The 13700-nt window shown below is 47.5% G+C and overlaps 1 protein-coding gene across 5 annotated transcripts in view; it reads right to left on the minus strand.

Moving 5' to 3' along the window:
• Positions 1–757: 757 nt before the first annotated feature.
• The window catches only part of LOC106567837 (cell adhesion molecule DSCAML1), a 91115-nt gene continuing 78172 nt past the window's right edge, over positions 758–13700 (minus strand). For 2 of the 5 annotated variants that reach the window (XM_045692283.2, XM_014137615.3), the window contains exons 20-34: positions 11349–11488; positions 10245–10295; positions 9769–9922; positions 8123–8240; positions 7768–7931; positions 7440–7538; positions 6781–6969; positions 6280–6567; positions 5862–6017; positions 5645–5675; positions 5304–5425; positions 4903–5055; positions 4502–4702; positions 4005–4322; positions 758–3879 (exon numbers count right to left, since the gene is read on the minus strand). In XM_045692283.2, coding sequence (XP_045548239.1) covers positions 3443–3879; positions 4005–4322; positions 4502–4702; positions 4903–5055; positions 5304–5425; positions 5645–5675; positions 5862–6017; positions 6280–6567; positions 6781–6969; positions 7440–7538; positions 7768–7931; positions 8123–8240; positions 9769–9922; positions 10245–10295; positions 11349–11488 — 2621 coding nt within the window. In that variant the 3' untranslated portion in view covers positions 758–3442. The remainder of the gene's footprint in view (positions 3880–4004; positions 4323–4501; positions 4703–4902; positions 5056–5303; positions 5426–5644; positions 5676–5861; positions 6018–6279; positions 6568–6780; positions 6970–7439; positions 7539–7767; positions 7932–8122; positions 8241–9768; positions 9923–10244; positions 10296–11348; positions 11489–13700) is intronic. The other 3 variants (XM_014137616.3, XM_014137620.3, XM_045692284.2) reach the window with 3 other exon arrangements.

Genomic DNA, 13700 nt, shown 5'->3' on the forward strand with positions numbered 1-13700 from the left:
GCTTAATAGTTAATATTTGCGTGCTAGCTCTGCATATTCAGCTAGTGTGTGTGCGCGATTGACTGGATTAACCTCACGTCAGTTACGTTCATTGAGTGCCTTTCAGACAGTGGATACGACCCCTCTGTTACCTTGCCAACTAAGGAACTGGCAGTGGATCAAACCATTGTGAGGCAAAGGGTGGGGGGGGGGTCGCAATCTTTTGAAACTTAAAAACGCGCTATTAAGTGTCTATAATCAGCACAATTGCTTTCATTGCGTATTATTAATATTATTTAAATTACATAGTTATGTTTCAGTGATATATTGGGGGGGGGAAATCATATTTTTCCCAGGACGGACGGACGGGGGGGGGGGGGGTCGTGTCCCCCCCGCCCCCCCCCCGGGATTTCCGCCCCTGATTGAATGCGATTATTGATTGATGATAGATTGATGGACCCAGGCTGACACTAGATAGGCCTAATACAATTATGAGAGCCTGATTGTGGGTTGTAGCATGATTCACTCTATTACCGGAATTAAGATGTGGAAGTCAGAAGTTTATGGAATGGCTTCAACAAGTAAAAACAATAACATGCTAAATGACTTTTCCATTAGAATGTATTATTGCTATTGATGCTTTTTTATTTTCATTCTGGTATAGTTATTATCCATCTTGATTATTCTTTGGTTCCAGTTCTGATTCCAGTTCCCAACAGTAGCAGTATGTGGCAGTGTATCAAGCAACATTTAATTAAGAATGACAGAAACCATGGTGTATAGAAAGATAGCTTTATTGCACAAGGTGTTAGAATACTATTTTTGTTTGTTTTTCATTTAATTTAATAGAAAATGTTCTTTTAAACACAAGCAATTGCTATTAGAAGCAACTCAAACGAATGTTTGGAATCACCTCAACATATTTTTTCTTCAAATTTAAAATTTTAGTACATTTCTTTCCCTCACCTTTTCCCTTTTACCAAGCATGCAATGTCATTTTTGAGGATGAACAAAATACAAAAAATAATATTAAAAAAAATTGAATTTGGAACACCAAAAGATCTTTAACAAATGATAAAAATGCAACAAATTAGTATCAAAAACATAAAGGGAATAGAGAAGAATGACTACATTTGTTGCCCGTTGCGGAAATCAATGTTTATCAAATCAATATGATGTTTTAAATTTGGAGTTGGGGCATGATTCAACCCTGATCTGTGCCCTGTTTTATTTTGACGAAAATAGCTCTTCATACAAAACTGTGTTTTATGTACAAGAGTTAACCTATAAACAACACCGACAAAGGTATTGGCGGTGGGTCCAGTACTGTATGCCCAAGGTGGGAGGGAGTTGAATAGGGAGAGCCAGTTGGGAGTGGCAGGTTTTCTTGACCCAGTCCAGTATATACACAATTTCTGTGTGTGTGACCTAAAGAGCAAGGAGTCCCTGATTTCACTTGGCTAAAACTGGCCAAAGATGTAGGTGTGTCATACTTCAGTACTGTTTGGCCTCTGGAATCACATTTAAAAAAAAAAAAACAGAAACAAGTAAAAAGGAACATATTCAATCAAAATTAACATATGGATGTAATTCAAAAACAAAAGAAATGACAAAACACTAGAATGGCGATGCTTCAATAGACATTCCAACAGGTTCCGGTGTTGATGTAGCCTACATGTAGTAGCACAAAATGGAGCTGGGGATGAGGATGGACATGGCTATTGGGGATGGAGAAATAAGTGGGAAATATACAGTACTTAAGACAGGGCAGCATCAGAGACACCAATAGACCACTGACCACATCATCCTATCATATTCAAACTGAACACCTCAATTGGCTGGCAACGTCTCTCTGATAAACTAGACAGTTCACTTACTTCACATGATTATTCTCCTTGGTGCCTTGGCTGACATTTTGTATTGGAGGAAGGGAGGCAGTAATACATGGGCTGAGAGGTTGATAAAGGTTACAGGGCTACTGGTGTGTACTCTGTGTAGTAGCTAGCTGTGGGATACAGTAGCCGGGCTCTGATACCTGACTTCTGCTCCACTCACAGTGACCCTATAACCCCACTGGTACCACAGGTCAAAGGCCTATACCTGAGCCCCTGAGAGGTCATGGTCCTTCTTTACTCAAGTAACAGTTGAACGAAAGCAGAGAAATTATAGACAACAGTGTAGGTCGCCTTGGTTACACCCATCTTTAAAGGAAATTATTTGGCTTCTGAAAAGTAAGTATACCAACCAATCACTGACAACCTCATGATACCAACTAATAGGGGGCTTTGAGATGGACACTTCCTGTCTGGAAGTCACTTCCTTCCTCTCAGCCGGTCTACATACAGTAACATACAGAAAACCCTCTATATACACGTGCTCCTCCCTCTTCATAATACTCTTCTATTCTTTACCCCTCTTTCATTTTCACTGCTCTTCACATGATTGAGCGATTGTCTCCTTATATTTTTTTAAACATTTAAATTGTTGTATATTTTTATTCTTTGCCATAATTTCACTTAAATGACATGATATACTTATATAGAAATATATATGCGAAATCTTTAAAATACCAAATATTCTACATTTGTTAGTATTGCGAGAGCCCTGATGTTTTTAATTCATTGCTGGGTCATTTGGGTTGTCATGTTTCGGTCAAAAGCTATCGGATACTGTTGAGTTGGAAGGAGGAGGGGAGTTTGAGGAAATATCAACAATAAATGTGCTAAAATACAAACTCAATGTTCTGAGTGAGGTGAACCTGAAATCCTTCCTTATGGAATCCACACAGAGAGAGTAACTGCCAATGGAGAGTGAGACTGGACATTGAGACATAGAGAGAGTAAGACGAGACTATAGGGGATAAAACTTGTAGTCCTGCTGGAGCTTCTGCTCAAACCTTGGAGGGCAGCATAATGTGTGTGAGGGTATGATGAACACTGATTTTTAGCCCAGCCTCTGCTATCATTGACTTCATCAGCACGAGCAGTGAGCTTTCACCATTCAGCTCCTCAGTAATACTCAATGGTTTGAAATGACCTTGGAGAACAGTTCTAGGTCTTCGTGTGTGTGTGTGTGTGTGTGTGTGTGTGTGTGTGTGTGTGTGTGTGTGTGTGTGTGTGTGTGTGTGTGTGTGTGTGTGTGTCACCAGACACACAAATTGAGCAGCGTGGCATCAGGCTAGAACTGGTAGTTAGTAGGAGATAGTAGTTTGTTTTATATAGGTCCAGGTGAGCATGAATCAGGCAGGTTACAATGGTCTCTGGTCATTCCTGGGAGGCAGAATCTAAAGTCTGAATAAAGACTAATCACACTACTGGGTAATTAGATGTTAGCTGGGGTCACCTGCTGCACTGCATGCCCTCGCTGACCTGATGTGTAGAACACTGGTGTGGGGCTGGGTGTAGGCCGGGGCCGGGCCAGACAGGAGTGTTTAGTCTTTGAGAGAGAGAAGGGGGGCTAGTAGCTACACCAGTGTGTAAGACTTAGAGTAGGCCCCAACCCCTTGCTTCTGCAGTCTGCCCAGCGCTGAGGAGCTATTCTCTAGCAGTGAGTCTCTGGAGCCCCCCATCTTTGTGCTGGAGCCAGTGGGGTTGCTGCTGGTGCTGGAGGTGGAGGCTGTGGCTGCAGGGTTGGAGCAGGGCATGGTGAGAGTCCTCTGGGGCAGGGTGGCAGTGCCTGAGCTCACGCCCAGACTGCCTAACCCAGAGTGGCCTAGCGTCAGGGCCTGTTGCTTGGACGGGTCCAGAGTCATGTGACGTCCCTGGGTGTGGTACGCCCGCTGTGCCAGGCTGCGGATGGAGGCCTCCCTGGGCGGGACCGCAGGGCATGGGTCATGCAGTTCTGCCTGCTTCCGGAAGAAAGGATCCGTCTTCATGTAGAGCGGGAGGTTGCAGAATTCACCTAGCAACGAGGACAGAACAGAGAGAGGGAGGGGCTTAGAGACCTGTTGAGATGTACAACAAACAGCCTGTGGCAAAGTATAATGTGGTGCCACTGTGCCAGACAGGGTGGCTCTCTGTACTCACTCTTGTTGGCACGGTGGGGGATGGGCACGGCCACGTTGGTAGGTCTGCCGCGGTCGTAGTCCTGGGGTTTGGGTGGCGAGGCGGTGAAGCGACACAGGCCTGTCTCGGATGGCGTGCTGAGTGATGTCATGCTGTCGGCTGGGTCGTTGGTGCCTGTGGTCATCTGGTCAGAGGAGCTGTCGGAGATGAAGCACTCTGTGATGGTGAACTTGGCATGCTGCAGGTGCTCCTCCAGTTTGGCGTGTTCGTAGGCCCGCGCCAGCTCCTCATACGTAGATGAGGCACTCTCTGTGGACACCATGCTGTTACGACCCTTGTCTGGAAAAACAATAAATGCCATAACATATTAGAACAATGCAATATGAAGTTTGCATACAGTACAGCTGTGCCAGTAGGCCTTTCAAGGTATACTACAGGTCTGGTTTGGGGATGTAAAAGATAGATGTGTTAATGATGGGTCTTTAGTGGCGTTGTTGCCAGGGCGGGGCGGTACCCACCAGTATCCTGGGACAGGCTGGCGCTGTAGCTGTCACTCTCAGTAGCGGTGATGCCGTGGGAGCCCATGGTGCGCCAGTCAGAGGTCAGAGTCCTTGCGGAGGCTGTTGATTGGCTCTGGCCCGGCCTGCTCAGGGTCCACTGGCTGGAGTAGCGGTTTCTGGAGCTGTGGGCTGACTTCACACACTTCCTCGACACTGGGTCTGAGACAAGGAGAGAATAGGAGGAGGACGATGAGAGGATAGAATTCACTCACTGGGTACTATTCATAACACTTATAATCATTTTGGGTGTAAGCATGTACAAACATTTTGGGTGTCAGCTCAAGTTAACTCCTACACGTTACACTGTAATAAGACATATTTCCATACTATGCACATCCTAGTGTATGTGAAGTACTCACTGGTTCCAGGGCGGATGTCTGACATGTCAATCAAGGGCCCTGTGTTCTGGATGAGGGCAGGATGGTGCAGAGACACACCCGTGCAGAAGCTCTGTGGATTCACTGATTGGCTGAACTCTGTGTCCGTCACTGGGGCCACTGCCTTGTCCTCACCTATTGGATGTAAGAGATGAGGAAAACATATTATGACAGTTGTTCAAAAATATCTGTGATAAACAATTAATCTCCCTTGTCAGATGTTCTCCTCATAGGCTGATTGTAACTCACACTCTAGCAATACGTATTTAGTAAGTTGAGAGAAATAATTTGATTGGTTAGTTAGTGTACTGTAACGAAAGGCTATTTAATTGGACGATATTCAGTCTGATCAATCTGATTAGCTTCAGTGTGTCCATACTGACCTATCTGCTTGATGCCCTCCTTGTCCTCGATGAGCAGCTGGACACGAGGGATGTCGATGTGGAGCCGAGGGCCCTGGGGAGGACCCTTCACTGGGGTGTCCATGCTGCGGTTGTTCTTACTGCTCAACACACAAAACAAGACACACACTTAGACTGGATCCACTGTCACATCAGCAGTACTTACATAGTGTACATGTATACATATATAACAGGAGTATATTGGTGATACTTCATAAGAGTTTACTGGGACTTGCAGGTATATTCAAAGATCCATCAAGATCCCCTGGAATATGACACATCCATAACCACAGGCATCAATCAATCAAGAGTATTATCCTTACCTGATAAGCATCTCTGCAAGGCTCTTAGCATCTGTGAAAACAAACACAAATATCTTTATTAGATTATAATGGATCATCATGTGGATTAGGCAAATTATTTTGACATGTTACCTTTAGTGTTTCTGAGTTATTTACTAATTTACTTATGGCTCTTCCTCGCTGTTCTCCCCTCCCCCCCTCTTTACCTCTCTTCTCCCTCCTTCCCTTTGTTTCTCACCTCTGAGTCGTTTGAGTCTCTTCTCCTTGCGTTTCTTGCGGATGATGAAGAGCAGGGCGACGCCCAGGGTGACCAGGATGACAGGAGAGCCGATGGAGAACAGCTTCTTCACATCATCCCTGTCCTCTTGGGCCGAGTTTATAGGAGGGATGGTACCTGGGAGGGAGAGAAGGGGTGAGAGGGAAAGAGAGAGGGAGGGAAAGGGGGTCAGAGGAAGATTAAAGGACTGCTTTTACCACCACTTTCAAGCCCACTCACATTCTACTCCTCTCTCCTTCCCTTTTTTGGTCTCCCTCCTTATCCCCTTCTCTTTGATGACTGTAAGTAGTTCTGAATAAGAGAGTCTGCTAAAATGTACATGTAAATGTCAAAGCAGCAAGTGAGAGCAGTTATCTGGTAGAAACAGGAAGTGACTCACTGCCGTCATAGTCTGTGGTGGCAAACTGGGAGCTTTGGTTCCCACACCCGGCGCTATTACAGGCCTTCATCTTCAGCTCGTACCAGGTGGCCTCCCGCAGCTCGCTGAGGAAGAGCTGGGCCGTGGCGTTGGCCTTCAGGCTCTGCCAGGCCCACGTGCCCTTGGGGCGGAAGTCTAGCAGCAGAGCGGTGATGGGGCAGCCTCCGCTGGTCCAGCCCTGCAGGTTGAGCCCCGCGTGGGTAGAGTTGATGTGGGTGAGCAGGGGCTGCTCCTTGTTGAACACAGGCTCTGCAGGAGAAGAGGAGAGACAGGGAGATTGTCAGACTGCCGGTATTGTGGTTAGTGTGTTAGAGTGGAGATGTAGTTTATGTGAGGTAAAACACATGATGTGAGGTAAAATATAAAATCATGCAGTTTTAAAATTCAACTCTTTCTGCTCTTTCCTCCTCTACACCTTCTCTCACCTTCCCCCCTTCCCCTTGATCTTTCCTTTTCCCTCACCTCGTCCGTGGGTCTTAGCCTCGATGATCTCAGAGATGCGTCCTGAGCCCACACTGTTCTTGGCTGCCAGTTTGACCTTGTACCAGGTCCCACAGCGCAGGTTGTCCAGCCTGAAGGAACGCTCACTGGAACTAATGAACACATCCCTCCACTCCTCTGTGTTGTCCACTGAGTACTGCAGGACGAAACCTGAGGACACACAGGGATACACTACAGAATAATTTAAGCATTTCTTTATCATCTGCCAAATATACAAATAAACCATTTAAAAAAACAATGAAATACTGTAAATGTCTATCAATTACAATATCCTCCCATTTCAAATATTAAAGCCATATTACACAACCTGCACATACTCCATTGAGGCAAAATCAGATCAGCTCTAACTACTGTTACACCCCTTGAACACCAGGGGGAGATAAAGGATTTAGAATGCCCTCAGTGATACAGTACCTTCTTTTGCTAGGAGTATGTCAGACATTAGGAGCTAAAAGTTAATACATTGACGGGAACTGAGAAAATCACACAAATAGGTAAAAGGCTATATCAATATTATTTATATTTTTAGAGGAATTATCTCTCAGTGAGATACAGCAGCTAAAGAACTCTCCTCAGACGGATCCTAATGCACTAAGGCCCAGGGGGAGGGAGTGGTGTACCTCTGATGGAGCTGCCTCCGTTGTCCCCAGGGATCCAGGCCAGGGTGATGGAAGAGGTGGAGGTGGTGGAGACGGTCAGACGGGGCTGGTCTGGAGGAACTGAACATCCAGAGAGAGAACACAGTCAGACACAGTTAGAGTCAATCAGCACCACAGAGACCAGGCACAAACAGCACACAGTTACAGTGAGCAGATTGAGGGACCAGATAGAGAGAGACGATACACACACAGTCAGAGGAACACAGAGAAACCAGCTGAGACAACCCCAAAAGGTCCTCAGATCTCACCCCACCCATACACTCAACCAGCCCAGCGTATCCCAGCTCACCTTGCACCAGCAGGTTGACTATGATGGTGTCAAAGCCCAGGGTGTTGGTGGCCGTGCACGTGTAGTACCCAGAATCCTCAGCTTTGACGGAACGTAACACCAGAGTACCGTTGGACAGGATCTGACGCTGCCCGTCCACAGTCACAGGGATAGTCGAGTCCTCACTGAGACACACACACAGAGGATCCTAGTTAGATCATAATACAGCAACCTCACACCTCTATGGTAGACTTAACCCTGACCTGAACCTTATCTTCCAAAACCCAGCATTGGCACCAAGTCTAAAGTTTATCCTAGCACTGATTGTGAGTTCACCACTTTACTTCCATTGAGGATGAGTTAGGAGAGTTCTGACCTGTCTTTGGTCCATTTGATGGTGGGGGTGGGTTCTCCCACTGAGCTGCAGGGCAGACGGACCTCCTTCACCCAGGGAGTGGTCACTGTGCCCCCGAACGACAGGATCTTAGCTGGGGCTGCAGACAGAGGGCAGGTGACACAGGTTAAACTGGGATGTCACATACATACACACACACACACACACACACACACACACACACACACACACACACACACACACACACACACACACACACACACACACACACACACACACACACACACACACACACACACACACACACACACACACACACACACACACACTGAATGTGCTCACGTGTGCATGCACACATGCACATTCACACACTTAGGCACCCAGGCACATTTACAGCCAGACAAACACTCTAACCTCCCTGCTCTGTTTTCTCTTTCTTGATGTGTAAACATCTTTCTCTAGTGTTTGCTGAGTGATCCTGGTATTGAGTAGGTTAGCCTGGAGGGTTTCCTTTTACCCACTGTTATGAGAGCAGAGCGTTGGAGTGCCCCCCCTCCTCCTATCCCTCCGTCTCGCTCAGTCCATCCATGCTCCATAGATTCTCCCCAGTATTGATCCCTGTCCACCCCCCTCCCTAAGGGCCAGTTTACTGGGTAGGCCCTGTTCATCACCACATAATTAACAACAGTGTTTCCTGCTACACCGCTAGCCCTCAATCAATACTACAGCTGTCAGTCAATAGAGAGAGAGAGAGAGAGAGAGAGAGAGAGAGAGAGAGAGGAGAGAGAGAGAGAGAGAGAGAGGAGAGAGAGAGAGAGAGAGAGAGAGAGAGCGGAAGAACCTGGGATAGAGAGGGAGAGAAGAAAGGTACAGAGAGACAGATGAAAGCCCTCTGTGTAAGACAGGTACAGAAAGGTACAGAGAGACAGATGAAAGCCCTCTGTGTAAGACAGGTACAGAAAGGTACAGAAAGGTACAGAGAGACAGATGAAAGCCCTCTGTGTAAGAAAGGTACAGAAAGGTACAGAGAGACAGATGAAAGCCCTCTGTGTAAGAAAGGTACAGAAAGGTACAGAGAGACAGATGAAAGCCCTCTGTGTAAGAAAGGTACAGAAAGGTACAGAGAGACAGATGAAAGCCCTCTGTGTAAGAAAGGTACAGAAAGGTACAGAGAGACAGATGAAAGCCCTCTGTGTAAGAAAGGTACAGAAAGGTACAGAGAGACAGATGAAAGCCCTCTGTGTAAGACAGGTACAGAAAGGTACAGAGAGACAGATGAAAGCCCTCTGTGTAAGAAAGGTACAGAAAGGTACAGAAAGGTACAGAGAGACAGATGAAAGCCCTCTGTGTAAGAAAGGTACAGAAAGGTACAGAAAGGTACAGAGAGACAGATGAAAGCCCTCTGTGTAAGACAGGTACAGAAAGGTACAGAGAGACAGATGAAAGCCCTCTGTGTAAGACAGGTACAGAAAGGTACAGAGAGACAGATGAAAGCCCTCTGTGTAAGAAAGGTACAGAAAGGTACAGAGAGACAGATGAAAGCCCTCTGTGTAAGACAGACTATTTCTGCAATTCTTCTTCCTCTTTTTTCTTCTTCTCTTTTTAAATAACCTTTACACAAATCCCTCCATCCCTCCTCAATTACCCCTCGTCCCCTCCTCCCTTACCTTTCCCAGCAGGCTCCACGGTGACCTTTTCGCTGATGTTGCCACGGCCAGCAGTTGTCACGGCGGAGGCCCAGATGAGGTACTGTTTACCGCGGGTCAGATGGGTGATCCTGTAGAACAACATCTCTGGGTTGGCCTCATACTCACTGGGAGCCTGGGGGAGAGATATACAGGTTCGATTATTAACACTGTGTAATACCATGGTATAATGGTACAGTAGCATTTTGGAGGGGCTGCTTGGCATCTATGGTCTAATGGCATGAGGGAAGCCCAGATGACTTGAAAGAGAACTAAGGAGTTTAGAACTAAGGAGTATAACTCATGCATGTATGCAGGCACGCAACACACAAACACACACACACACAAACACACACACACACACACACACACACAACACATAAGCTCATGCACCACCTCCCTCATCTGTTCATCACTCAATACCCATCTTCACCTCTTTTTCCATTTGCCTCATTTACCTTTTTCTCTCTTTCTCTCTCCCTCCCTATCTCAGCCTCTACCCAGGCTTGCTGGAAAGCAGGGTGGGTATGACAGAGGGATAGAGAGAAGAAGGGAGGGGAGGAGGGAGAAGGGGTGAATGTGGGGCTCTGGGGGGGTGAGTAACAGGAACATTAGAACATTCCTCCAGCGTGGAGGCAGCAGTGTAGTGGTGATCCAGGGAGTGATACAGAGAGATAATGAAAAGAGGAACAAAAGCACTCTCATCTCTGTGTGACTGATACCCTGCTCTGCTCCTCCCTCCCCCGTCTCCCTCCCCATCTCCCTCCTTCCTTCTCCATGCTCATTTACATGGTACTCATCCACATAGGGTGAGGATTTGTGAATGATAAGAAAGTGGAATTCTTCCATGATAGCAGGATTTTATTGGATTGTGTGTGTGTGGTCTGAATGTGTGCCACCAGAAAATGTGTGTATGTGTGTGTGAGAGAGAGAGAATAATGTAGATGTGTGAAAACTGCATAGCTAGTGCAGACCTGTGTGTGTGAGAGCTCCTGATGCTGCAGTGGGCATGTGTGAGCTTGTTCTCTGCTTCATTTGCATATCTACGTCTCATCACGTTGCCAAGACAACCTCATCTGTTCATCTGGGAGGGCAGGAAATAAAGCGACGAAGCAAACACAGTGAGATAGAGACACACCCAAACACACACACACACACACACACGCACACACACACACACACACACACACACACACACACACACACACACACACACACACACACACACACACACACACACACACACACACACACACACACACACACACACACACACACGCACACACGCACACACACACGCACACACGCACACACACACACACCCAAACACACACACACACACACACACACACACACGCACACACGCACGCACACACGCACACACACACACACGCACACACGCACACATGCACACTGAGTGTTGGTTACTAATTAATTATCCATCAAGTGCTATATCATGCATTCACATCATGTCTTGTCATTAGGGCCTTAATTCTCTGCCTCTCCAATACCTGTAACTGCGCCTCCCCCATCCCATACTCTGCCCTCTCAGTGGTACTTACCGGCTGTCCGGAGCCTGGGCTGGAGCAGTAGATGGTGTACTTGCGGATGACACCATTGGGTTTATGGGGGGGTAGCCAGGACACGACCACACTGTTGGGAGATGAGGGCACGGCTTTGATACCAGCTGGAGGGCCTGGGACTGGAGAGGATACACAATACATAGACAGGTCAGCAGAGCTGTGTGTGTGTGTGTGTGTGTGTGTGTGTGTGTGTGTGTGTGTGTGTGTGTGTGTGTGTGTGTGTGTGTGTGTGTGTGTGTGTGTGTGTGTGTGTGTGTGTGTGTGTGTGTGTGTGTGTGTGTGTGTGTGTGTGTGAGACTGGGTACTAAAGCCATGTTCAAGTAAACACGGCTGTGTGCAGGCGCGTGCTATTTCCTTGCGTGTGGGTGTTAAAGCCGTGTTAAAGTGAGCAGGGTAGTTTGCAGATTGCCAGTCTTATCCTGTGCTGTAAGCCGCTCTGGGAGGACTTGGAGGAGGTCCCCTGGGGAGAGGCCAGGCCCGGGCCAGACCAGGGCCAGCGGTGACATATGTTCACTCAGACACCGTGGTCAGCGGTTCTGCTCTGCTCGCTCTGCTCTGACACCCTGCAGTCTAACTCTCTAACCCCTAAACAGATTAACACACACCAGGCTGCTCCTCATGCTCACTGCATGGCCACTTGACTGAGACGCCTAAAGAGCCTTATAACTCTATCAGTCATCAACAACATAAAGCCTTAATACTCTCCCACTGTCCACACATACAGAACACTGGACCTTATTCTAAGAATACAACCCGTCCATCAGATAGAAATGCATGGGTCTCCCTGGGTTACAAGGGACAGGGTTCAAATGAATACTGTGAGGCTACACTACATTAGACCTTCCTCCATGTACTGTACTGTACAGCAGGACCTAAAGCACAAAGATTAAGGACCTATCCAACCCTAGATAGCAATCAGTAGCATTATGTGACCTGATGCACTTGACCCTGCTGGATCCTTTTACGGATTATAGTGAAGAGGGAGGACTGTTAGAGAGATCCAGGACCCCCTCTATCTCCTCCCTCTCTATCCCAGGGCAGCCTGCTCCCCCCAGTAATCCTGCTCTGTCTCTCTGGGCCCCCTCCATCTCCTGGGGCTCCATCTCAACCACATTATGGCAGGAACAACACCAGGGACATGAGAGGAGAGGGGAGGGAGGGAGGGAGGAGAGGGTTAGGGGCAGCCCCAAGGGGAGATGAGAGGGGGGATGGGGTGGGGGGGTGATAGGAGAAATGCATCATTATCATAACTGGGCCTTCATGTCAGAATGGGGGGGGGGTTAAGCTCCATCTGCTGCCCAAAATCTGCACGTTCCCAGTCCAGACTGTCTGATCCACTGTCAGACAACCCAGTGATGAGGAGTCATATACAGTCACCTACAGTACACTACTGCTGAACAACTAGCTACTTCTAACCATGGTCTTAACCATCACCATGACCACGCATCCCAAACCACAGCTACCAAAAGCCTTCAGAGAGGAAGGGACAACCTCCGCCTCCCAAAGAGCCCCAAATAGCAGGGACCAGCAGAGAAGAGCATGTGGCACAGGAGGGATAACATAGATGAAGTCTAATGTACAACCAAGGCTAAAACAGTATATATCGGAAGTATTACAAAGAGCTAACAAAGCATCTAGTAAAGCAGGGCAAACCGAGAAGGGCTAACATGTCTCTTGTCCTCCATCCATCAACCCATTTTTTCTTTCTTTTCATCTTTTGTCTCTCGCTCCTTCGCCCGGGCAGGCCCAGCTGTGCCCCCTCTCCCTCTCCCTCTCTCTCTCCCTCCCATTCTCCTCTCTCTCTCCATCCCCCTCCTCCTCCTGTTTAGGGGAGTGAAGGAGACAGGGATCGGCCTGTAATCCCGCCTTCAATGGTGTAAGCACAAAATTAATTATCTCTAATCCAGGAGGAGTTAATCCCTGGGCCTGGCTGCCTGACTGCCTGGCTGGTTGGCTACTTGTGTCCAGGGGGGCTGTGGGCTGCAGGGCTGGGTGCTGTGGATCAGTCCCGTTCCTCTCCCTCATTCTGCCTCTACCCCTCCTCTTCTATCCCCTATCTCTAGTCTCGAGCCCTCAGCCATGGGCCCAAAGCCTCTTAATTCTCATTAGCACTGGTAATGGGGCCTCACTACACAAATGAGCTTTAGTCATGAGCTTGTGATACACCCTGACACTCTTCTTTATCCCCCCATGAACACACACACAGCCTCCCTCTGAGCTTCTCATCTCTTCCAAGCAGTGTGCATCTCAGTGTGACTGTGGTTCTATCTTTCTGTGGTATATATATATTTATAAACTGTGTGGTTCGAGCCCTGAATGCTGATTGGCTGA

This window comes from Salmo salar, chromosome 13, assembly GCF_965601325.2.
Source record: "Salmo salar chromosome 13, fSalSal1, whole genome shotgun sequence".
Taxonomy (NCBI): domain Eukaryota; kingdom Metazoa; phylum Chordata; class Actinopteri; order Salmoniformes; family Salmonidae; genus Salmo; species Salmo salar.